Consider the following 25,122-nt stretch of genomic DNA (forward strand, 5'->3'; position numbering starts at 1 on the left):
TCTAAATGGAACTGTGCAAGATGGTCGGCAAAACCTCAAAAAACATCGACCTGACCCACCAAAACGAGAGGCGGTGGAGGGTCCTACTGGTTCGAGTAAAAGGAAAGGAAACATCTTGCTTCCCTCATCGTTAAGCCACAGCCCCATTACGCCATTGATCTTTTCCAGCAGCGCTCATGATGGTGGGAAGCATTTGCACTCTTTACATCTAAAAGAGCAGACGATCAGCGGAAAGCTTTAGGAGTAAGAAGCAAGTCAAGCAATAGGGATGAACGGGTGAACAACCAAATGAGCTGTCGTTCCCACTCCCCACCAACCTTTTGTCTTGCTCGATTGACTTCCTTTTTTGAATAATATGGAGCAACACATCGGAAAGAGGCAGCAACAGGATTTGGATGATGAACTTCAGCCCAAGCAAAGAGGCGGACAAAGATCAGGTAGTTGCAGAGTAGAACAGGGTATACGCAGGGCAGATACAGAGAGAGAAAAACAGCGATTAGGGCGAAGTTCATTTCATTACTTAATGACCAGCCATTTATGGACTGAGTTTGTTGCAGATGAGCAACTGAGATTGTGTTACAACAAATATCTCAGATTATGAATTACAATTGTGTCCTTTCCTAACAAGTGTCTACTGTTACACTTGTTCTTTACAGAATCGGTAGAGCAGAAGTATGGACTCCGTATGACAGAATGCTGAAAAAATGTGTATTTGATATCTTCCGAACTAATTCAGAAGCAAAGAAAGAGAGAACCGCAACCCATCTGCGGACCCATTAAATTTGTGGTTGGATTTGGTTGCGACGATGCTGCAGCCATCTGTTAGTAGCCACATGACGATTGAGAAATAATTGAAATTGTGAATTTTCTTCTTCGAATGTCTTGTACACTTCCTTTGAGATAAAAAGACTACATGATGCCCAAGAAAAGCATGCAGACATTTGGCAGCCATTGTATTGGTGGGGAGGAGTAATCAGCACCACACAAACATGATGTTACTCCTTTCTTTTTGTCAAGATTGGAGGCTTCAAGAACAACATGAAACTGTGGGTGAGACCTCAGTCTACATGAAGCTGCACTCAATAGTTCTTTCATGTACAATCCCGATAGGAAGAAGGGCTTAATTTGCTTTCAACTCAGTTGTTAAGGAGCCGTCTCATCAGGAAGTGTAAGGGAGAACTTGAAATTGTCAGACCCAACTCCTTAGGACGAGAGATCGTCACAAGAGGTAAAAATAGAGCGGCCGGATCTAACTTCGCACAGATCTCAACCGCCGGCTTCTGATGACATAATTTTTAAATGGAATAGTAGGAAGCTGGAAGTTTATTGCAATTGATTCACTATATTATATATTTTTTCTACTTCAGACGACGAGGCATCCTCTGCAAACCAGAGCATTTAACATCTAATGTGCATGTATGTAATCCAGTGCAGATAAAGTTCGACTACTGTGAACACAATTCCACACGAGGCCTTTGGTTACGCGGTGCCATAGAAAAGTTAACCTAGTGACTCAAAGACTTGACATTGGCACCTCTATAACTCCCTCTCATACCATCAGCTCTTCTGCTGCACTACCCATAGGAAGGAAAAAATTACCAAGACCGAAAAACCCAGAAGAAGTTTCTAACTTGAGGGTAGTTGTTAATCCTAAAACATGGATAGTTTACTATATTATTTTCCTCTTCGAAAATGTCAGACCTGATCGCACGAGATGAGCTTGAAATCCTCTAGAGACCATACTTTTTCCACACAAAATTGATATCCTGTGCACTTACACGAAGAAACCTAAGAATTTTACCAACTAAAGATTTTCCAGTGTACACTCAGCAATGAGATGCTATCCGCAGCCAATCAATGGGGTTTGGTGAAAAAATGGACAAGTTGCAACTCATTTTTACTGAAACAAGAGCGCGAATTCCTGAAAGCCAGGCACCTATTAATCATCTCCCTATTACTAGGATAGGAAGCCAAAAGTGGTTTTTCAAATGGGAAAGCGTTATGGCATAACCCAGCACCTATTAATCATCTCCCTATTAAAAAAAAAGGCAATGGCCAAGCCGATCAACAAGACTTTGATCCGAATCCTCGAGAGGACGATGGAGTCTGCTTTTTGAGTGGCACGCCTTTACGAGCATATAACTCACTCTTTCTTTCCGCTGTGAAATAGGACTGATCCACTTTCGACTCTTTCGAAGAGTCTTTCGGTTGTTCGACGAATCCAACTGCGGACAGCGAAGAACGGGTTTCTCAGAAAGCAAGCCACGGAGAAAGCCATTTTGTCATAGCCTTGGTTTCTACCTTCAAAACAAAACACTGCCCTCAAAAAAAGCAAGGTTTGATGTGAGTTTCGATCGCCAAGCTGCCCTAACATAGTCTTCTCAATATTCAAAATGAAACCAAAGAAAGAGGGGAAGGAAGCCAAGGAGGTCCAAAAGAAAGTCAACCGGCTTTCTTTCTTGGCAGCCAGGTTCTCAGACGCTTTGGCGTCTATCAAATCGAAGAAGTTCTGCACGGAGATGACCGGCATCAACATCAGTGGCCCTCTGACCTCCGCAATACACCGAGCAAGGCTTATAGAATGAGAATTGGCTCGTCTGGATTGAATGGAACCCTCATTTTCAGAATCTCCGTCCATGAGTCTACCTCTCGCTTCCATGAGACTTTGGAGATCATATTACCAGCCAAGATGAAAGTACCCTCCCTATCCCTGAAGGTGAATCCCTGCCAATACTCCTCGTTTTTAAAAAGGGCATAGATACATAACTTAAACCATCCTGGAATAGGAGGTGCCCAGGTTTGAAAGTCAAGCCATTTAAGATAGGTCGGATCCTACTATCAAAGTGACATTTAAGCAAGAGAATCCGTTCCCGAACAGCCCACAAGATAGCCTCCACCAAACTCTCCACCTGAATCACCTGATTTTTCCGATGTGAAAAGATGGCTGTGTCCAAAATCTTCCAAATGGAGACTTGGGCAGCAAGCTTCCAACCTTGAGATCTCCAAGCGGAGTTAGAATGTATACGAATCCCATTCTGAACTTGACGAGGAAAAGGGACGCCATCCTTCTACTTCTAGATGAAGGCGATCCCATATTGCACGAGCAAACATACAATACACGAGAGGAAGAGCCTCCTGAGACAAGGACACCGACTGACCAACTAGTGAGTGGCCAAGCTTCCTGAGCCTATCCTGGGTTAGTAGCTTGTTGTCGATGGCCAGGCGCTTTTGAGTAGGGCAGCATTGGGAGAGTGCCCTGGGAACCAGATAGGAAGAGCATCAGTGAACTCCCGCCCCCTCTCCCTATAAGCATTCCAACCCTCTTTTGCTGAGTCTATTCTATCCTTCTCATGCACCCCAAAAGTAGCCAATCAGGTCGATTATTTAGATGAATGCGCCCGAGAGCCTCTTTCAAAAGAGGGAATTGGCTAGAGTTTTCTGCATTAAGAAGAAAAAGCGAGTCAGAATCCTTTGACATTGCCTCAGATATTTTGAGGCCCGGTGTAATATGTAGATTAGGGTATCTATATTCAGTGAGGAGGCTTTGAAGGCTGTATTGCCCTTTCCAAGGATCAAACCAAAAATCCATACTGCTCCCATCCCCCACTTCCCATCGGGAACCCATCTCAAGAACTCGCATACTCCTGATTCAGCTCTTCCAACCCCAAGAGCCAAGGTGTGGATGCTTAACAAACCATGGGGAAGATTGAAGGAGGTATTGACTATGCAACACCCGAGTCCACAAACTTGAGGAGGTCATCATAATCCCTGCTCTCTTAGCCATCAGTGCAAGATTCCTATCAGGGAGTCGTCGAATCCCAAACCCGCCTTCTTCTTTCGGCTGACAAACCTGAGAAAAAGCTGCGAAGATGAATTTGATGAGTGTCGCTAGTGCCTTGCCATCAGAAGGTTCGCATGATATGCTCAAGCTTTTCAAGAACCGAGGCAGGGAGAATCCAGGATGGAAACCAAGAACATGGGTGACTACGACGCGTGGATTTGATCACCCGCACAGCTCTTGAGAGACCATGAAGCGGTTTTTGATTTTTCACATTGAACAACAAGCTGCTCACAGCCGTCTACCTACAAAAAGAAGAAAAGAAGTCCAATCCAGCCAAGATGATCAAGAATGCGGGAAGACCTATTAAATGAAACTCCACTCGTTCTACAGCACAGAACGAGCCATGAGCGAAGCTCTTTCTATAGTGTGTTCCGTGGACGTACTTTGAGGTCAACTTCCTAGACAGACAGGTGGATAGGAGCCTCAACTAGGGCGGAGCCTCAAGCCTACTGCATGCTTACAAGGTCAAGGAAGATGGCGTTTAGTGCTTTTTTTTCTTGAACATTGGAATTGCGGTGATCGCTTGACCACTTGACCAAAGGTACCTTTTGAGGTGCTCGGTAGGCGTCAGAGAGCAGTCTGAATTTGGGATTCAAAAGGGTCTGGGTCTGCTCGGCGGTGAGAAAACAGAAGGCTTGAGGCGCCTTGGAAAGACCGAGCTCATATGACCAACTGAGGTATAAGAGCTTGAGTTGAGAGTCCCTAAGATACGAGATATGGCATCGGAAGGTGTACTGTTGGAGAGCACACTTCTCACAGCGGTACTCGGGAAAGAGTCACCCGCTGAGAGGCTCGAGTGGAGGAAATCGAGTCTTCGGAGATGGCTTGGGAGCAAGAATGGATGCCTCTGAGAAGGCTATCCAAGACTTGGCGGACGAATTCCGTTGGGCAGCGACACGAAGAGCGCCCATTGAGGAAGGCCCAGATCAAAAAGATTGTGGCTGAGTTCACTGTCCTAAAGAGGGCAGTGGCTAGTGGGGCGACTAGTCAAGGAGACTCTTCACGAGTGAGAGTCCCCGAGCCACGGTGCTACAATGGCAGGATGCAAAGGGCCTTTGGGATTTCTACAAAGACTTGAGAGCTTTGAGGGGTCGGATGATGCGATTGTCAATACCGCCACCATGTACCTCACGGGTTCTGCCAAGCGTTGGTGGAGGACCCGTGAGGAAGATATTCAGAAGGGTCTCTTTGAGCTATTGGGATGACCTCAAGAGGGAACTCAAGGCGCAGTTCCTCCAACAAAATTGCGCGTTAGCTACCGCCGTGGGATGATTGGTCAAAGTGCCTGAAAGGTGCCTGACAAACTCGAGAACAGAAAACCGCCTCTTGAGTGATTTTAGGGTGGGCGTCAAAAGGGCAATGAAGAGGGTTGAGCCTTTCTAATCGATCTTGGCTTTCTTGATCGGCATTTCAGGTCTGGTGCATGTCTCCAAATTTGGGTTGATGTCCAGAATCAGCTTGAACAGAATACAAATAACTGAAAACAAATATCTGAGTAGATCAACGTCTAGAGATTTCACCTTCTTGTGTTGCTCAGCCAGAAGAACAAGGTCGGCAGTGTATTCTCATCAGTAGACTGCCATATCTGGCAGACCATATATGCGGTTCAACTTGCTCAGCAACAAACAAGTTGGACTTAATCTCAGTTAATATATTAACTCGTACAGAAACTGGCAGCTTGAAAACATAAAACATAATATCAAAATGTCAAGCACTTGATAATATCACATGCTATAACCACATTGATCAGGCGGTACAACATGACTTGCAAAACATGTGAATGAGCACTTGATGTTGTGAACAAACTAACGCAATGAGTGTTTCCAGTGCATCAGACAGGATGAGACCAACAATAATCCCATCCTTCAAATACATTCTAGATTCTAAGCTCTTTACGTAACGGTACAAACATTAATCTTGAGTGGTACAAGAACAACTCAGAAGCTACGACGTTGTTTCCGAGACATCCGACTCCTTATACACACGTCATATTTACAAAATTCAAAAGAACTGCCAAATGCTCGCATCCGCTAATGCGCCCATCCTCTAATGCACCAATGCGGAATTCTTCATGAGACTTACGTACAATAGCCCAGACCTTTTAAAATAAATAATGTTCCTTCTCCGTTGACAAGCACAACAAAAAAGGGACGGTCGTTTCAATTTGCAATTTCTACTTGTTCTCTCAGGTGGCTTCAACTAAGGTAGTCCAAAACAACAAACTTTATTCATTTATAACAATATCATTTACGTGAAACCACATGTGTGAGTGCAGACATTGACTGCACACCAAAAAAAAAAAAAAAAGGGCAGGAACAGTGCATACAGGAATTCTGAGTCTGGTGGATTTCTAGAAGACAACTTCAGAAGTTCTATCACGTGAAGTTCTGTCCAGAACAAACCGAACTGAATAGCATATCCCAAGTATTTTTCTGCTGTGAGGGAACCCCAAAGCACATAGAGACATCTTAAAAACTATTACTGTAAAAATAGACCTTATTAATTTGAATTCACAGCAGCCTCTCACTACCATTTTCTTTCATTAGCAACTGTTTTTTTCAGTGCAAAAGGAATCTAGAGTCCCGTTAGAGTCTTCTCCTTACAACTTTGTGCTCTTGCAGGTAGAACTTTTAAAAGAATTATCGTGTTCATATACACAGTAGTTCCACGAACATGGGTTGCAGAATTTTGAAAGAAAAGCCGCTTGTTCCAGTCACATAGATGTCGACATAGGTAAACAATCTTAAGGAGGAAAAGCTATGCTTGACATGGATATACAAAAACTCTCTGATTTCTCAAAATCTTTATATACATTCAAAAATTTATGCCACCGAACCAATTCTCAGAATCCCATGTACAATATAGGTTTATAACTTTATACATCATTTACTATGTTTCTTGATCTCAGGAAAACCATTAACTCCTCTCTATTTCTGACTTTTGTGATGTCATTCCACCACCTTTTCCTGAACCAAACAGAAAAAAATATCAATAGAAAGGAGCATACATGCATACACACACACATATGCAGGTATAAAAGAAAATTCAGTCACAAAGTAGGTTTTCTTGCCCCCCGGTATTTCCTTCTTTCACAAGAAAGTGGAAACTTATGGTTGACAGAACTCCAGATAATCAAGAGATTCATTTGGAAAGAAGATTATGTCGCAGAAAATAAGGCACTATATGACTTTGTCATCCTCAACATCACCAACTCATTCCTCTAAATGCTTACTGCAAATCTGCATGTCAAATGCATTTGGAACCATGTATAGGGAGACAGTTGTGGAGCAGAAAATAGAGGTCTGCGGTTTGTTAGACATCAGTATTCAAGCAACTCACGTTACATATATGGCATATTTTTTCACAATGTCTGTGACCGGTTAATTATCTTTATTTTCAACAACCCTGGCAGTTCTTTGTGAGCAGAAGGCTAATATTGCTGAAAAAGAACATCTATCAACAATAAAAAATAAGTATGCAATTCTGAGATTGGCTAATTATCTATATTTTAAATGCCCAGCAGTTCTTTATCAACAGCAGGCTACTATCAAAGAAAAGAGAACATCTATCAACAATAAAAGAGGTCTAGGCATACCTATTCGAAGCCCACAATAGATCATATGCAATGAAACTGGTGGCAGCAACAAAACCTACCATTTCCAAACCTCCATGCACTAAGCAAGACAAAATTATGTGTCAGTCAAGCAATAAATAAATGTAAAAGAAGACAAAGACAATCATGTACCTCCAGTAGTTAACATCCCGAATATGCCTGCTCCCATAGCAATTGCTGGCATAGCCCTTCGTAAAGCATCTTCATCAGATATCTCTTCCTGGTTCAAGAAAGTGCAAGCTTAATTCATGCTCTATTTTTTCCTGTGATGACGAGAGTTCCAAACATACTTCCCTCTGCGCTCTGAGTCAAAAAATGCAGGTGAACCCCAAAAACATATATAGCATGTTGGAACTCAAGTTTTATTTGGCACCAAGACAATGGTTTATCATGAAGACAAACAAGATTCCACCCAAGACAAAAAAAAAAAAACCCTCTATTCTCTAACTTGGGCATAATTTATTCCTACATATGGATGATTATGCAACAGGTTGAGTGAGCCTCCTCTGTCCTCAAGGATCAGAAACCAACAAAATAGGATGAGAAAATTGAGAACTCAATAAGGTTCTTTAGCTTGTTAAGACGACTATGAGCCTTACAGGTCAAATAGACATGATTAGTCAAGCGGCCATATTCTGAAGGAAAAGCTAGAAATTAAGAATAAATGTTTTACAGTTAAATTTTGTTTGTCCAAATAATTTCACCTATTCCTCAACGAAATGTATTGCATATCACATGAATGTAATGCAAATCTACACATGTTAACCTGCACATGAATTGCTACAGCATTGATTATGTGAACCCAAAACATAATTGAGATCGTGTGGTAAAGTCAATTTGACAACAGTCTAGAAGAACCATCAAGTTTTCGTGCACTTTTACTCTTCACAACCATAGCTTAGTGAAGTTCAGAAAGCTCAACATACAGTTCTTGTTCCATATCTCACAACTTCAGAGTTCCAATTGTTCACTTCAGTTTACGATTCCTAAGACAATTTACTCAACTAAATCACAATGAGCCACCAATTATGGTATAATTTTTTCAACACAGTAATAGAGTGGTCCCATAGCTTCATCTCAAAGGCATTAAAATTTATAATCCACTCATAATAGACATTGGCCATTTTGAAAGTCCGTATATTAAATGATAAAAGCTCATTCTAGGAAGTAGCTGTCTTCTACCGTAAGGAAGTCTTCTAAAGTTCAAATTAATATTAAACCATATCGCGTCTGAAGGATAGCCACCTGGGTCCTTAAACCTTGACAACTTGATGAATGTACTTTAGGCTGATTCAGATATACTACGTCCAAGGGGTTCGGTTATCCCTGAAACCTAGATTTCGCTTCCTATTGTTGTAAAATGAATGCAATGATGAAGGATTGCAAGGATCCATTGAGTCTCCTATGTGACTTCACATACATACTTCAGTTCCTTCATGCATTAACAGCATTCGATTAAGTTGATTGGTACCTAAAATTGTCATCCATGTTAGAGGATTGTCCAAGAATCAAGGTTTTGTTCATCAATAAGAAAAAAGGCATAAATGCAACAAATTCAAGAATCAAGATGCAGCAATTTGACTTTCCAATGTCAAATCATTTAAATAAAAGAATTCGGCCAAAAGTCAACCTGTTCGTCAGTTGTGGAACTCCCCAAGCAACTCTCCACGCCAAACTCTGAACTGAAGGACATAACTGGCGTCGGGTTCCTACTTGAATGGTTGGATATTGCCATTGACCCATGGCCATCCTCTTCATTATGATAGCCTATTGATTCAATAGAAGCTTCAGTAGTTTTATCCCTCATTTCTGTTTCCCCTTCCATCGTTTGCGGGAGGTTCTGTTTGAAGACATTTCCTTTCATTTCTGCATCTCCAATAGTTAATTCTGACCCCTCATGGAGATGGGCATTTGATGTGTCACGCCTCTTTGTGAATTCTTCGCTTCTTTCTCTTTCATCATCAGCCAAAGGACGGTTTCGGTCCTCTTTTTCGTCATGAATAGTCCAAAGATCAATTTCTTTTGTGATATCGTCGTCACCGATTTCACTGTTGCAAGAAAACATTTTTGACTCTTCATAGAGGGAAATGGGCAATTCCCCGCTAACTTCAGCAACCATGTCATTTTCTTCCTTTCCTTCGTCAATCAACTGGTCAGAAATTTCATCTGAATTGTAGTCCACAACTACTTTTGTATCGCCGGAGACTATTTGTGATGTATTTTCAACCACTTCTTCGCTTCCCTCCATTCCGTCATTGGTCAATCGAAGATCAATTTCGGACAGATTGTCATTTCCGGCCGTTTCTATATCGTCACAGAACCTTTCCGACACGACATTTTGGAAGTATATCAATCCTTTGTCGATCGGAACACCCTTGCTCAGTTTCTTCACCTCATTAAGCAATTGACCGTGAGCAGCCATGGCGTTGCTAATTCCACCTGATGCTGCATCCCGAGAAACAATACAGTTTCCCGCCTCACCAAATTCACTCCCCGAAGTCTCCCGAAAAGGAGACGATAACATCGACGATTCTCTAAACCCTAAACCCCGGCCAAAGGCATTTGAAGAGTTGATTAACGAAGAAATGACTGAATCCTGCCTAGGCCTCCCAATTGAGTCACAAGCTTGAGTGACCTCCTCCTCCTCTTGCATTCCGTCGTTGGAAAAGATAATTCTCGCCCCAGAAACTCCCAGCAGAGACTCACCAGAAACCGCCGCATGATTCGGTCCCAATTGGACGCCATTGCCGTCGGAAGAGACGATCTTCCTTTCTGAAATGCGCCTCTTTCGCCTTGATTTCAAGACGAAGGCGAGCGCAGCAAAGACGGAGGACAGCAAGAAGGCAATCACAAGCGCACTGCCGGAAGAACTCGAGGGCTGGTTGAAAATTCTTAGCGGGAAGGGGAAGGATACGGATGAGAAGTAGGTAGGCTGGAAAATGGTGGAGGCATACACGAGCCTCTTGTTTGTCCGGCAACGCACACGCAGAAGGGAACGCCGGGGGAGCGAAGGATTTGCCGCCAAAACTGCTACGGACTTAGGGCCGGAAGAGAGAGAGGAGAGTGGTGGAGAGGCGATGACCAGGCACGCCATTGAATATCCAAAAATTGGAGAATTGGGAAAATGTCGGAAGAAATGATGCTCGGCCGTCGCGAGCAGAGATCCCATCGGCAGAATGGCGGTTTCGAAAGATGGAGGCAACATGGAAATTCCATTCTTGTCCCTCGTTGGCACCTAAAGGCGGTCCGAGTCGACCATCCGCGAAAGAGTCGGGTTAGAACCTCGGACCAAATAAAATGCAAAATGTATGGATTCAGTTGAAAAACAACCTAAACTACTACTCGTAATCAGGACGCAAATATGATGGGCAAAGAGAGTAGGTTATCAAACCTGAATCCAAATTCGAACATGTCATTTGGAGTAAAAGTATATTTAAATGAGATTAGATTACGTAAGACCGAATGCATATCTAAATCACGCATATCCGAACACAAAGTTCATGGTTTGAACTTTGAAGAAGTTTTCTTTTTCATGTAGGCAAGGCCGGGACTGGCAAGCTGTTTGTTCAATTAAAGAAGATAGCTAGCTGTGCCCGTAGTTAAGTTAAGTTAAGTTAAGAGAGAAAAAATTCCAATTGTTTCGCACTTGCAAGCCTGAAATTTTATGGCAACAGTGCTTGAACTTTAATTGTCAGTGCGATCTGATGGTGATCTCTATACCCATTCCGACACGGCACTTGGGAATTTCCAACATACATGATGTTTGAGCTCTGAGGGACAGACAGACAGACATGGATCGCATCAATCCTGCAGCCTTGCCATTGAAACTTCTTGATATTGTCCGTTTGCCTTTTCACCATCAATATTGGGAACATTGCTGTCAAAACCAGAAGCCTGACTGACTGCTTAACGAAGAGACCAGCTTAAAATTCGTGACCTTTGGGTGATTTTGGAACCCCTCAAAAGGTTGTTCGATAAGAAACACATGTCCTTGAAAGCTTATGATCTAAGAGCAGCGTGTCGCTCTTCCATGAAATTCATATTGAACGATTAAACGTAATCACATAATATTTCTTCAAACAAGAACAAAAATGGTATTTTTGTAACAGCATCTGTTCTAAGAACACGGTCTTCTTCTTATCAAACATCCGCTAATTGAGCGGCAGTTTTCTACAAGCTGCCCTTGAGCTCGGCCATGGTACTGTCCGGTGGCTCGATAAATACTTGTTTAGTGAACTAAGTCCTTTTTTTCTCTGTCAAAAGAGTGAATGTATGACTAACAATCTAAAAGACAGTACGAAGGATGTACCAAACACGGACAAAGTAACTTTGTTCATGTTTGATACCCTTTCCCTTGATGCATGCCGCTTACGAGCGTCGTGATCAGAATTAGTGGCTGCCCAAGCAGGGGACAAAAAAGGTTTTTTCTTTTATAAAATAGCGAAACTGACACGAACCATTTGTTTTATGGCAAGGTATATTTACGACATTGACTCGACTCTTCTGCCTTTTATATGTATAGGAAGACGACCGTTTTCTTGACGACAATAAGAAGAGTCAAACTCGAAATGTCGAAGAATATATCTGCGTCGTGCCTTGGTGCTGGACAGCCGAGCGGGTCGACCTCATTGGTTCTCTAAAATTTTTGAAACAATTACTAAAAGCTTATTATCAGTATGATGATCCAATCAACTCACTATGACTGCTTGCCCCATTCATTTTGTTTTCGTCTCTGTCTTCCTATCGACATGTTCAAGTATATACCCGGAGTATTCATTGCCCACCAGTTGCATTTAATCTTGTTTTAGCTCTGCAAAGTGATAAGCTTATATAAGAAAGTTGGTAAAAACCATACTACTTGGGTTGAAGACAACAACCAATCCCATTAAAATTAATATTTCTTTTACAATCTAAGCTCTTAAATATGATTTTAAGAGTGATTTGGGGAGAAACATACATTATGCTAGTCGAGAAGACAACCTCTTAAATCTTGTTTTAGCTCTGCAACACCGCTAAAGAGCCTTTGGTGCGCAGGAGACATATCATGTGCCCCTTTAGCTTTCGAGGTACTTATACATCAATCGCTCGTCCGTTAAGTTTCGAAGCTTTTTATAGATGTTTATCTAAAAATTGTAAAACGGTGGAGAGTTTAAGTTTGTTTGGCGCCTTGTTTGTATATGTATGTAAATGGGTTTTCTTCATGTAATATTCATGGTAAATCATGAATAAGTTTTGAAACATAACATATATATAACAGTATGGAATATTATAATCACTAGAACTTAATTTAGGGTAAGTGACTGACACTTGTTAGGTATATATTGAAGCATTGTGTTTAATTTATTATAGCTTGCTTACGTTTGATCATCTGGCTAGTGAAAGAAAGCCATGGCCAGCTAATCCATGTGTGTTTGGTTACGAGGACCTGCGCCCATCAACATTAGTTTATCGTAGATGCATGTCGGATTGGTTAGGCCGTGGCTGGTGTGGTCACCCAACTTCCACGTCGGGAATCCTCCACCCTTTTGTCACCACCTGCCGTGTAGCCTTGTCCGATTCGAATTTTCCTTGTCGTTAGAGATCTCGATTTGCATCTTTAGATTTGAATAGTTTTTCTTCTTCCACCTGCTAGTAGTTGTTGTCATGGTAGATGCATGTTGTTAAGTTAGAGCCCACACTCCCTGTCCCTGCAATCAATCGTACGCCCTAATGCTCTAAGTTTCACGTCATCTACAAAAAAGTTTAATTTGCTGCCATCGTTACTTGACTTGGACTGGTAAGACAGAATGCGACTATTTTCTTTTTCAGGTCGGACTGCGGCAACTTCTCTGTGTTCCCATCACCAGTCTTAAGCCATCTTTCGCTTTCAGTACTGCCTTGGACTTGAAGGAGTTGGACTAGCTATCTCACCAAACAAAAGCAACCCTTGACTCGACTCCCTTTAACTTAAAGCTCTTACGTGAGCCCATTTTTCAGATCTCTTTAACTTGAAGGTATTATTACACTAGTCTTACACGTCCATTTTTTGATCACTAAAGTTGCTCTAATCATGCACCTTTTACAAAATGCTGCGAATATACCATTTTTCGAGTGCATTTCTTCTTGGATGTCCTTCATCTTGCCACCCTTAAAGTATGCATGCCCAACTCCAGCGTTTCGATATACAAATGCGCTTAACTGCCCAATAATTGGCTTGAGTAGTTGGAAAGGCAGGAATTCTTAAAGTTAGCTGCCACATCGTTCTCGAATCAGACAAGCTGAACTCAGACTTGCATTTATTATTCAGAATTTGAGGGCATAACTTCTACTTACATCGGTGAACTTAACCCACCAACACCCCATCCGACCTCTACCAGTACTCTTGTGCCACAACCCCCCAACAATAGAAAATTGATGTACACTATTGATTTTCTGAGGAATGGGTATGATCTACACCTCATAAGCTTCAATCCTTTATGCTGGACTTTCACATTTTAGAAATTTCAACGTCGTCCAGATTCGTCTCACTAAGTCCAAAAATTAAATCCATCTCTGCCTGCCCCTTTCTTACTCTTAGCCCTTAATTTGGACGCCAGAAGATATAACACTTAGCCCCCTCAAATCCTATTCTAGGTCTTCGCAAATTCTCATCCCTGCCTTCTTAGATCAAACAAGCAATTGAAACTACAGAATAGTTTATCTCTGTTGCTATAGGAATCCACGGGAGACCAGACAACTTTGTTCATGTGACAGAGGCAACCACAAGGTCAAAATGGGTGTCCTTGTGACGCACTGAAAATGTGTTCATATCGTACATTTAGTCGCTCCATGTGAAAGGCTAAGGCTATGCTTTACCTCCTTATGCGCAACATGAATCGAATATATGTACGTGACCCGTCTGTATACATGTATTTGGATTATGTACAGCGTTTCAGCCAAGTGCTGAAACAGGCGGACGTGCAGAAGAAGACAAGCAATATTATAAGCAACTGGTGTCCACCATTACACTAACTTTAAACAATGGCAAAAGCGAAAAGATGAATCTCCAAACGATTAAAAGGTTTAAAGTTAAGGAAGCAAAGCTTTCGCCCTGGCTAATCACAGAATAGTATTGATGGAGTTGGTGAACTATAAACAATAGAGAAAAATGCCACACTTGCAGGCACGCTTTCCCATAAAGCAAACCGTTGCCGAGATATAATTAAAAAAAGAACACGGTCTACTGTTAATATAACGGATAAGCGAACTGTTTGGTATTGCAACATAACGCCGATGGTAGGTTTTTATGAAAAGAAAAATCTCGAAATGGCACCTCTTCACATGATTGAAGACCTATAAATAGGTTGCTCCATTGGTTGAGTCCAATTCACACAGAACAGCCCGTCTGAACTGCAAGAGCCTTTCTGTAGGAGGCAGAGAGTGAGAGTGACAAATATGGGTTCCCTTGCATTCTTTGCCTTTGCTCTTTTAGGCCTTCTTGGCGCTTCCCATGCTGAACTTCAACTTGGGTTCTACGATCATGTCTGCCCACAAGCTGAGAGCATCATTCAGGGGTTCGTGAAGGAACACATCCCCAATGCGCCACCTTTGGCAGCTGCATTGCTTAGACTGCACTTCCATGACTGCTTTGTGAGGGTCAGTATTAGCTGAGACACCAGCATCCTTCTCCTTTGGTTCCATTTTTCAATTCCTTTTTTCGTTCTGCAAGTTCTTCTCATGATGACAAGCTTTCCCACTGCCATGGTTGCAAAAAGAAATTTGGGCGAGCTATTCAGTTAAAGAGCAGCGTTTGTATGGTCTACGGAATAGTTTTTGTTTTTCTCTTCGACTCTTTGGTCTTTCGAGAACATTTATCGTAATCTCATTTCATTAAAGAAAATAATTATATCAAATCGATAAGGAAAACGTTTCTCCGAGAAGGAACCTGGGGAAGCCTGTCCGAGTTCTTAATATGTCGATCTCCTTGGTGTTCAGGGCTGTGATGCATCTCTGTTGCTGAACTCCACCAAGAACAGCACAGCCGAGAAGAATGCGGCACCAAACATGAGCCTGCGAGGATTTAGTTTCATTGATGCCATCAAGAGCAAGGTGGAAGAAGCATGTCCGGGAGTGGTCTCATGCGCAGACATTGTTGCATTGGTGGCAAGAGATGCAGTTGCTGTCATAGTAAGACTGCCGAATCAACGAACCAAAATCCTTTTCTTGTTATAATTGTTTTGAGAAAAATGTGGTCTAACCCTTGATGTCACAGGGAGGGCCATACTGGAAAGTTCCCACAGGCCGCAGAGATGGAACTGTTTCATTGGCATCTGAAGCATTAGCCAACATCCCTGCTCCAACACTCAACTTCACCGGTCTAAAGGCCAATTTTGCGAACAAGAGTCTTAATGTGAAGGACCTAGTTGTGCTGTCAGGTGAGTTTTGGTTCTTGCATTCCATTTTTTTTTTTTTCTAAATCCCACTATTTGCTACAATAATGGCAGTAGTTAACATATTTTTTGTCAATTTCTCCGCTTTTTGCAGGTGCACATACCATTGGCATTACCCACTGCAATTTCGTCTCAAACAGGCTTTACAACTTCACCGGAAAACGTGATCAAGACCCAGCTCTCGACAAATTCTACGCCGCCAACCTCAAGGCCTACAAGTGCAAGACACCTGCAGATAACTCCACAATTCTGGAAATGGATCCCGGGAGCTTCAGAACCTTTGACACTCATTACTACACCAATGTGGTCAAGAGAAGGGGTCTGTTCACGTCCGACTCCTCCCTGCTTACAGATAGCACCTCCAAGTCGTACATTGATGGAATACTCAGTGGTTCCATAGATTTCTTCAAGGAATTTGCTTTGTCCATGGAGAAGATGGGTCAGATCGAAGTAAAGACTGGAACTGAAGGCGAGATCAGGAAGGTCTGCAGCCTCGTCAACTACTAAAAACACCAGGATCATGTTCCAGACGTCAGTGCGAAGTCATCTGATTTTTTTTATTTAATTGAATTTTGTACCTTGTGAAATCACTTGAATTGTTTTGTTCTTTTCCTTTTTTGGGGTTTGTTTTGAAGTGTGTGAAATAACGTTCGGTCCGCGAAGTAAGTTCACTTCAACTAGAATAAAATCTTTTCCATCTGATTGTCTGAAGTAGTACTTTTTGCAATTTCTTAAAATCTTCTCCATCTGATTGTCTGAAGTAGTACTTTTTGCAATTTCTTATCATGCGTAAGCCAATTATGAAACAGTTGCAAGTTGGCAGTTCCAAACGATGTTTTATTTCGTGGAGTATTTTTAATATGCTATCGCCTGAGTTAATCATAATTAAGTCTGGTCTCTTTTTGCCCTCCCGTGTTACTTTGGGGAGAACAAAGTTTGAAACTTTTTGCATTAAAATTTAATTTCACTCAAGATGCAGAACTCCCCATGTATCAACCCAAGCATGATTTATTGTTAAACAGATCGAATTTGAGCTGTCAAATCTTACTAACTCGACCATGATTTCATATTTTCTTCATACATCCGACAACTGTGATACAATTGGCTAGAAATGCTTGCTAATCGTCTGATAAATCTTGTACTCGTATTTTTGAAGGATGAACAAATTTGGGCGATGATGAAGAATCTGCCAAGGCCAGTGCCACTTGGTCCCACTCATGCAGCGCAAAACACGCGTCGGTCAAGTTTCGACAATGTATACCATGGGAAAGATCTCCTACATTCATCTTTCTAAAAGCACAGTAGACTTGAGGGACACCGTGTGTATGCTTTCATGTGCTTAATTATTTACAAGTAGAAGAAAGCATAGATGGACATATATATATATATATATCAACAAAACCTACACAAAAAAAACACGAAATTATGAGACAAACTATATCTAATCAAACGCAACCTCCATCAACTCACAAAAGAACGAAATTATGGGACAAACTATATCTAATCAAATGCAACCTCCATCAACTCACAAAAGAAAGGACAACAAAAATTCCTAAATCAAAAACCTAAACACAGATACCCCCTCCCTTCCCAAAAAAAAAGAAAACAAGAAAAATGAAAGAAAAAAGAGAAGAATAGGGTCGGGAGAGGACGAACAAAAAGGAGACGCAATTGGGACAAAGACAGGAAGAAGAGGAAGAAGAAGAGGCAGAAAGGAAGACAGATCCGGCAGTAACTATCAATCCGGAGATACACCCCATCGGGAAAGGGAGATCCCCCACAGTCCAGCCACAAACATAGAAAGCGAGGTACCCGAGAAGAAGATCGCCGCCGAAGGCCGCCGGAGATGGAGAGATCGCCACCGAACCTAGGGCACCGGGAGGGAAGAGAGAGAGAGACAGAGAGAGAGGAAGCCGGAAAACCCGTTTAGGCCGGGGAATGATAATCAATCTCCAACAGGCCATCAAACCCCCGGGTTTAGAAGACTCCATCCTTTGCTCGGGTGTGTAAACCGCACAAGAGTCAGGGGTTTACCGTCACTCAAACAACTACCGTACTTCCATCTTTAGGTGGGTGTTTGTAATAAGCCTATAAGGCGAGGAGTTTTTGCAAGTTTTCTAAATGGGTGGCAAAGAGTAGGGTGAACACATTCGGCTACAGATGGAAGTATGGTAGTTGTTTGAGTGACGGTAAAACCCCGACTCTTGTGCGTTTTGCACACCTGAGCAAGGGATGGAGTCTTCTAAACCCGGGGGTTTGATGGTCTTTTTGGAGATTCATTATCATTCCCCGGCCTAAACGAGTTTACCGGCTTCCTCTCTCTGTCTCTCTCCCTCTCTTCCCTCCCGGTGCCCTAGGTTCGGTGGTGATTTCTCCATCTCCGGCGGCCTTCGACGGCGATCTTCTTCTCGAGTATCTCGCTTTCTCTATTTGTGGCTGGACTGTGGGGGATCCCCCTTTACGGATGGGGTGTATCTCTGGATCGATAGTTACTGCCAGGTCTGTCTTCCTTTCTGCCGCTTCTTCTTGTCCATGTCCCAATTGTGTCTCTTTTTTGTTTGTCTTCTCGTGCTCTCGACCCTATTCTTCTCTTTTTTCTTTCATTTTTCTTGTTTTCTCTTTTCGGGGGAAGGGAGTGGGTATTTGTGTTTAGGTTTTCTATTTAGGAATTCTTGTTGTCCTTTATTTTGTGAGTTGATGGAGGTTGTGTTTGATTAGATATAGTTTGTCCCATAATTTCATGCTCTTTTTGTGTAGGTTTTGTTGGGATTGTGGTGCTATTTTGTGGTTTTTGCTCTTTGTTCTGTCTGTGTTATGTCTTATTTGATCTTGGTGCAATTTTTGTAGCATTGCGGATTTGGAACTTTTATAGTTTTAGTATGTTTATGCATGGGCAGGTTTTTTGTAAGTTGGGAGCCTGAAAAGTGTTGATTGATAATGTCTTACGCATACTTATTCAAGTACATAATCACTGGGGATACAAGTCAGTGTTCTTCTCTATCGTTGTTACATTGAGCAATGAGTATCATATGTTCTGTCTTACTTTTCTGCCTTCAAATCAATAATTAAGATGGATGGATTTACAATCTTCTTTGGAATCTTACTTTTTATTATCGTAGGCTTTCCTCGCAGCTGAAGTTTCATAGCAGTTTGTCACAATCATCCATTGAACAATCCACATGTGCTGCAATGTGCATAGGAGTGGTCTTTACGAAAATTTTATGTACAACCTTAACTCTCTATCATTCCCAATCATCCACTCTCCATGCCCAAGGCCTCATTATTTCCTCCTCGTAATTCACCTTCCCCTTCTCTTCGTTAACCTCACCCTCCATTAACTATCTCTTTCTCGTGAACATACCCTCTCATTACTCTCTTCCTCGTAACTTCCCTTCTCTCATCCTTGCTCTTGCCTCGTGACTCATAGAGGCTTAATCATTCTCCTACCTCGTGAACCTCTAACCCTAATCATATCCTCGCAAGCCCAATCCTCATCATGCTCCCTTCCAGTCCCTAGGCTAGCCTTAACTCCTCCACTTGTTCGAGCCTTCATCAATCCTCACCAAGTCCCTAGCTAGGCCATTACTTCCCCTCACTTTTCCGAGCCTAACCGTAACGTCCCACTTAACCCACACCCCCACCCCCCACCCCCCTTTAATGAGAACCCATATTAACCCCTTCCCCTTAGTCCCAAGGTCCCTAGAGAATGCGACCTAGTTAGTGCTTTTTCCGAGTCCCAACTAGCCTTAAACCCTCTCTTAACTCCCTCGTTGACCACGTCCCATAATCCTCACTCACATTCACGAGTTTAGGTTAGACCCAACTCAGTTGTAGTTGACCAAGCCCAGTCAACTCTAGACTACCCAAGCGAGTCCTAACCCACATCCTACCTCGGGTTAGCCCAGACCACCTCTTACTCCTCTAAGCTCTCTCACTTATTGAGCTTAGCCTTCCTTACCTCAGAGTCTTGTAGTTATGTCCTTTCGAGGTTGATAGTCTCTTCACCCTTCCAACCGACGCTCTCCTAGCAATCGTCGGCATCACCTACTCGTTGGCCAGGCGGGCCAACCTCAATATCATCCATCCTCAGCCAGCAGGGCCGAGCCCTTCAGCAGCATCTCTCGTCCTCGGAAGGCGGCCGAGCCACTTCCACCAACACCGTCCTTCAGCCAGTCGGTCCAAGCCACCTCCATCCCTCCGCCCAACTTGCTGATAGCCATCGGCTGTAGGTCGAGTCATTGCTTCCGCAGGTCTAGTTTTAGGGTCTAGCCGAGGTTGTATGTCCGGCTAGGTCTTGTAATCGGTTTGCTTTTGCTTAGGAGTTATTGGGAGATACACCTCATCGAAATTGGGACAAAGACAAGAAGAAGAGGAAGAAGAAGCGGCAGAAAGGAAGGCAGATCCGACAGTAACTATCAATCTGGAGATACACCCCATCAGAAAAGGGAGATCCCCCACAGTCCAGCAACAAACAGAGAAAGCGAGATACCCGAGAAGAAGATCGCCGCCGAAGGCCGTCGGAGATGGAGAGATCGCCACCGAACCTAGGGCACCGGGAGGGAAGAGAGAGAGAGATAGAGAGAGAGGAAGTCGGTAAACCCGTTTAGGCCGGGGAATGATAATCAATCTCCAAAAAAACCATCAAACCCCCGGGTTTAGAAGACTTCATCCCTTGCTCGGGTGTATAAAATGCACAAGAGTCGGGGTTTTACCGTCACTCAAACAACTACCGTACTTCCTTCTTTAGGTGGGTGTTTGTAATAAGCCTATAAGGCAAGGAGTTTTTGCAAGTTTTCTAGAAGGGCGGCAAAGAGTAGGGTGAATGCATTTGGCTACAGATGGAAATATAGTAGTTGTTTGAGTGACGGTAAAACCCCGACTCTGCGTTTTACACACCCGAGAAAGGGATGGAGTCTTCTAAACCCGGGGGTTTGATGGTCTTTTTGGAGATTGATTATCATTTCTCGACCTTAATGGGTTAACCAGCTTCCTCTCTCTCTCTCTCTCTTCCCTCCCGGTGCCCTAGGTTCGGTGGCGATCTCTTCATCTTCGGCGGCCTTCGGCGGCGATCTTCTTCTCGGTTATCTCGCTTTCTCTGTTTGTGGCTGGACTGTGGGGGATCTCCCTTTTTCGATGGGTGTATCTCCGCATTGATAGTTACTGTCGGATCTGTCTTCCTTTCTGCCGCTTCTTCTTCATCTTCTTCTTGTTTTTGTCCCAATTACGTCTCCTTTTTGTTTGTCCTCTCGCGCTCCCGACCCTATTCTTCTCTTTTTTCTTTCATTTTTCTTGTTTTCTCTTTTTGGGGGAAGGGAGGGGGTATTTGTATTTAGGTTTTCGATTTAGGAATTCATGTGGTCTTTTCTTTTGTGAGTTGATGGAGGTTGCGTTTTATTAGATATAGTTTGTCCCATAATGTCGCGCTCTTTTTGTGTAGGTTTTGTTGGGATCGTGCTGCTATTTTGTAGTTTTTGTTCTTTGTTCTATATGTGTTATTTCTTATTTGATCTTGGTGCAATTTTTGTTGCATTGCGGATTTGGAATTTTTATAGTTTTAGTATGTTTATGCACGGGCAGGTCTTTTGTAAGTTGGGAGCTTGAAATGTGTTGATTGATAATGTTTTACGCATACTTATTCTAGTACATAATCATTGGGGATATAGGTCAGTGTTCTTCTTTGTCGTTGTTACATTGAGCAATGAGTATCATGTGTCCTGTCTTACTTTTCTACCTTCAAATCAATAATTAAGATGGATGAATTTACAATCTTCTTTGGAATCTTACGTTTTATTATCGTAGGCTTCTCTCGCATCTGAAGTTTCATAGTAGTTTGTCACTCTTTTTCATCCATTGAACAATCTGCATGTGCTGCAATGTGTAGTCTAAGAGTGGTCTTTACGGAAATTTTATGTCTTCTATAACCTATACTTTAAGTTTTCCCAAATGCTTAGTTGTGTTATTTTGCATTTTTCATGTTATCTAATAGTTTTTTTTATTATGGATAACGTACTTTTCCGGCTTAGCTTATGTTGGGGAATCATACTTTTTATTTTGGAAAATGGTTGCTTTTGTTGCTGTAACACATCCTACACTGAGTATGAGGTTTAAAGGGCAGCCTTCTTTTGTTTTTTGGGAAAGTGCGTCTTATCTTTTCTGGAAATCAGGATAGGTTTTATATGTACAAACAATGGATGCCATTATTTGACATTCTTCACATGAAAATCATTCAAAAACAAGTAGGAACATCATTAACGGCCAATCAATTTGGTCTAAGCACGGCAGACCGGTGGGTCGGTGGCCTGGGTCAGGTCCGCCATGCTCATTCCTCCTTCCTTAGTTTTTTGTGTGGTGGGGAAGGACACGTTCTGTTATTTATGAAAGGCCTAGTAAGACGGTGGATCGCCGGCAAGGAGTTTTCCCTTCACAATTCACGTGGTGATTATTTTATTTTATAAATCACTGGGTTGGTGTAAAGTTTGAAAACCACTAACACATTATAGTTTTCTCGTTTAAGCTCGTATTTTAGTTCTTATATTGTGATTAATCATGTTCCATGAATCTAAGATTAAGACGGATCGTGAACCCCAATTGAGTCAGACCCGTGTACGTCTCTCTCTTTTTTTGTGTGAACCGTAGCGATATTACTTGTCACGACCCAATTTTTGACACCAAAAATTTTCTTTCATTTCTATAATAGCGGAAGCAATATTGAGTCATGACCAGAACATACGACATTGTTTTATTTCAATAATAAAATACTTGGACCCAAACAAAATAACCACAAATCCCCAAAACCGACGCAGTGCCCAGAATGCCAATGCCCGTCCATCACAAGACTGAGGTCGTCGCTCCAAAGCCAAAATCTATCAATGGCTACCTGTAGATAGAAAGAATGGTCAGAATTCCTCTGAGTATGAGAAAATCCAGACATGAATGAAACATTGCCCAAAATAATATTTAGTTTCGTAAAACGAATCCAAAAAGGCCTTATGAACTACAGCCATAAGTTTTCCAAAACTTTATACACACAAAAGTTACGACCCATTATCAGAACAAAACGAGGTGTGCACAACCTCCCAAACATTTCGTAGGCTTCCAACCGTGGTTCTCTGACGATGTCATGGTCATCGTGCCGAGCAACAGAAATCCCCATGGGCACTCACGGGCAGAACAGAACATATCTTCACCAGGCGATCCAACGGATCGAGGGCACCTGAAGTGAAGCCTCCTGAGATATCCCAGATCGCCGCTGCAGCAACATGGCCCCTCTAGGAACCCGGTTTGAGGGACCAGGAGATGTCTCTCTCCCAACACAGCAGCAGTACCCCGGGCCCTTGTGCCGCCCAATACCCTGTGGGCCCTCCAGTACAGCCAGAGGAGTGTGACCACTACCTCCCGGGACAAAACCAAACACTGGACAAAACAGAAAGCTCGCACTCGCATAAACCATCGCACAAAGTCCACGTTTCGCCTTCGAATTTCAAAAGTGAGGGTTTTCAATACTAGACATCGTCTAGTACCTCTCACAGAAACCGCCCTCAGGCTCGGTTTCTCAGACAGAAACAACAAGACATTTCTAATTCAATTTAATGACAACGAAGCAAAGTCGAGTAGTAATGCCATAAAGCAAAACACATCACGTTTAAAATTAACACAATAATCACTATTTCAAAACAAGATAGTTCAATAGCCTTCTCCTGAAATTTAAATAACCCAAAAGGTACCACAGAGCAATAAAATATAACATTACGTTTTTCCTTCGAAATTACAAACAAATATAAGAAAACCCCCTTTTTGACAATTTAAGAAACTGAGAGGGTACCAAAACGTGATTTCACATTAAACACCCGGTTTTTACTGAAAATTTCTCTCACAAACCTCTTTTTGAAGAGGTTTTCAGCAAAAACGTTGTGGCATTGTCTTCTAAAATTTATAACAGCTTATTCGTAAATTATGCTAATTAGGTGGACCCGCTTTGTAATTTTTCCAACTTAACGTAAAAAAGGCCGACGCTCTTTTTTTCTCTCATTTCACGCCTCGTTTTCTCTCTCCTACGAGCTGCTCCTCCGTCTTCTTCTCGCTCGACCAGCGGTGGGGATTCCACCGTTCGTTCTCAACCCAAAACCGGAGAGAAACTCTTCTCCTGCTGCGACATTCCGGCGTTGGGTTTCTACGTCGCTGCGCCACCCGTCGCCTTCCGCCGCCGCCACCACCTGCTCTCGTGCTTCTAGCATTGCCCTCGTGAGAAACCTTGACAAAGAGAAAGAAGGGCTGTCGGGCCCTCCACTGCTCGGTTGCAACAGCAGTTGCCGCTACCTCTTTCCCTTGCTCTCGTTCTCTCAAGTAGGAGAGCAACGACTGAAGCTGCGTTCCACAAGCCACCAGTATGAGGAAGGTGGCTGGTCTTCGGATCGATCGAGTGGCAGTGCCTGCGCATCACTGCGTTCCTTCTTTCCTGTTTGTTTTTAGATTTGGGGTTCACCGCAAGTCGATCAAAGCATGTCATGTCCTCTGTCCATGTTGCTTGGAACTTCCCCCTTTTATTATTACTATTTTTTTTCTTCTCTGCTAGTATCATAGCAGGTTCGGGAAGACAACCGAGTCTTCCCACTGCAGATTGGTATCGCTCCTTCTGTGGCCCGACCCTCTCAGAGGGTTCATGTATCAAATCTTTATATTATTTGAGGTCGTCTATGTTTCGGTTCTTTGTGGATAAAACGAAATTATACCTAGCATGCTATTTCCGTTCCAGTCTTCAATAACTCACTCATGCATATGTATCTAGAAATTCAAAATATACAGGCTTCATGCTCCATTCATGATTGAAAATCCCCATACCTCTGAAAATCTTGACAGCAACTTCTGCCTCTGGTTCCTTTCCAGCAGCCACAAACCTCTACTCCAACAAGAGAGCAAGAAGAAGGACGTTACGTTCTCTCTCTCTTTCTATCGTTGAGTCGCTAGGCAACAAGAAATGGATCACGGGCAAGCACACGATGTTCATACGAAGGTCAAATCTAATCCAAACCATTCCATGACAAGGGGTTGCAACGTCGATTTGTACTAGAGCACCAGTAACCAACAGTTGTCGGAGTTCCCTCCTCCTCCTTATAACCTAATATTCCAATTAGGTCTAGTCAGGCGCATACTAGCAATTTCACCACGAAAGAAAGAATTATGGAACAGGAATGGAACTTGAACGAATCTGAACCTCCCTCTCAATTGCGTGCAGAACATTCGATCTGCCTGTGCACAGGGAA

At 42.7% G+C, this 25,122-nt stretch overlaps 2 protein-coding genes across 3 annotated transcripts; one reads left to right on the plus strand and one right to left on the minus strand.

The window, feature by feature from the left end:
- Positions 1-6,584: 6,584 nt before the first annotated feature.
- LOC116247794 (uncharacterized) lies at positions 6,585-10,649 on the minus strand. 2 transcript variants are annotated; one of them, XM_031620115.2, is made up of 4 exons: positions 9,085-10,649; positions 7,587-7,674; positions 7,437-7,515; positions 6,585-6,807 (listed from the first exon to the last, which is right to left on the minus strand). In XM_031620115.2, exons 1-4 carry the CDS (start codon positions 10,621-10,623, stop codon positions 6,717-6,719), a joined length of 1,797 nt encoding a protein of 598 aa, XP_031475975.1. In that variant the 5' UTR covers positions 10,624-10,649; the 3' UTR covers positions 6,585-6,716. The 2 variants fall into 2 exon arrangements, with proteins under 2 accessions (XP_031475975.1, XP_049931975.1); XM_050076018.1 differs by lacking the exons at positions 6,585-6,807; positions 7,437-7,515 and having other exon boundaries at positions 7,626-7,757.
- A 4,116-nt stretch (positions 10,650-14,765) lies between these two features.
- Positions 14,766-16,573, plus strand: LOC116262414 (peroxidase 3-like). Its single transcript, XM_031641762.2, has 4 exons — positions 14,766-15,068; positions 15,408-15,599; positions 15,685-15,847; positions 15,957-16,573. Exons 1-4 carry the CDS (start codon positions 14,868-14,870, stop codon positions 16,367-16,369), a joined length of 969 nt encoding a protein of 322 aa, XP_031497622.1. The 5' UTR covers positions 14,766-14,867; the 3' UTR covers positions 16,370-16,573.
- The last annotated feature ends 8,549 nt before the right edge of the window (positions 16,574-25,122 follow it).

The sequence above is a fragment of the Nymphaea colorata genome, chromosome 1 (assembly GCF_008831285.2).
Source record: "Nymphaea colorata isolate Beijing-Zhang1983 chromosome 1, ASM883128v2, whole genome shotgun sequence".
NCBI classification, from domain to species: domain Eukaryota; kingdom Viridiplantae; phylum Streptophyta; class Magnoliopsida; order Nymphaeales; family Nymphaeaceae; genus Nymphaea; species Nymphaea colorata.

What these genes read in the sequence shown, in the direction of transcription:
- LOC116262414 (XM_031641762.2), top strand. Translation starts at nt 14,868, where the DNA reads ATGGGTTCCCTTGCATTCTTTGCCTTTGCTCTTTTAGGCCTTCTTGGC. An exon ending in TCCATGACTGCTTTGTGAGG is followed by an intron (nt 15,069 to 15,407) that starts GTCAGTATTAGC and finishes CTTGGTGTTCAG; the next exon opens with GGCTGTGATGCATCTCTGTT. An exon ending in GAGATGCAGTTGCTGTCATA is followed by an intron (nt 15,600 to 15,684) that starts GTAAGACTGCCG and finishes TTGATGTCACAG; the next exon opens with GGAGGGCCATACTGGAAAGT.
- LOC116247794 (XM_031620115.2), bottom strand. Translation starts at nt 10,623, where the DNA reads ATGGGATCTCTGCTCGCGACGGCCGAGCATCATTTCTTCCGACATTTT. An exon ending in GTTCCACAACTGACGAACAG is followed by an intron (nt 7,675 to 9,084) that starts GTTGACTTTTGG and finishes TTCTTGAACCAG; the next exon opens with GAAGAGATATCTGATGAAGA. An exon ending in CGGGATGTTAACTACTGGAG is followed by an intron (nt 7,516 to 7,586) that starts GTACATGATTGT and finishes TGTCTTGCTTAG; the next exon opens with TGCATGGAGGTTTGGAAATG.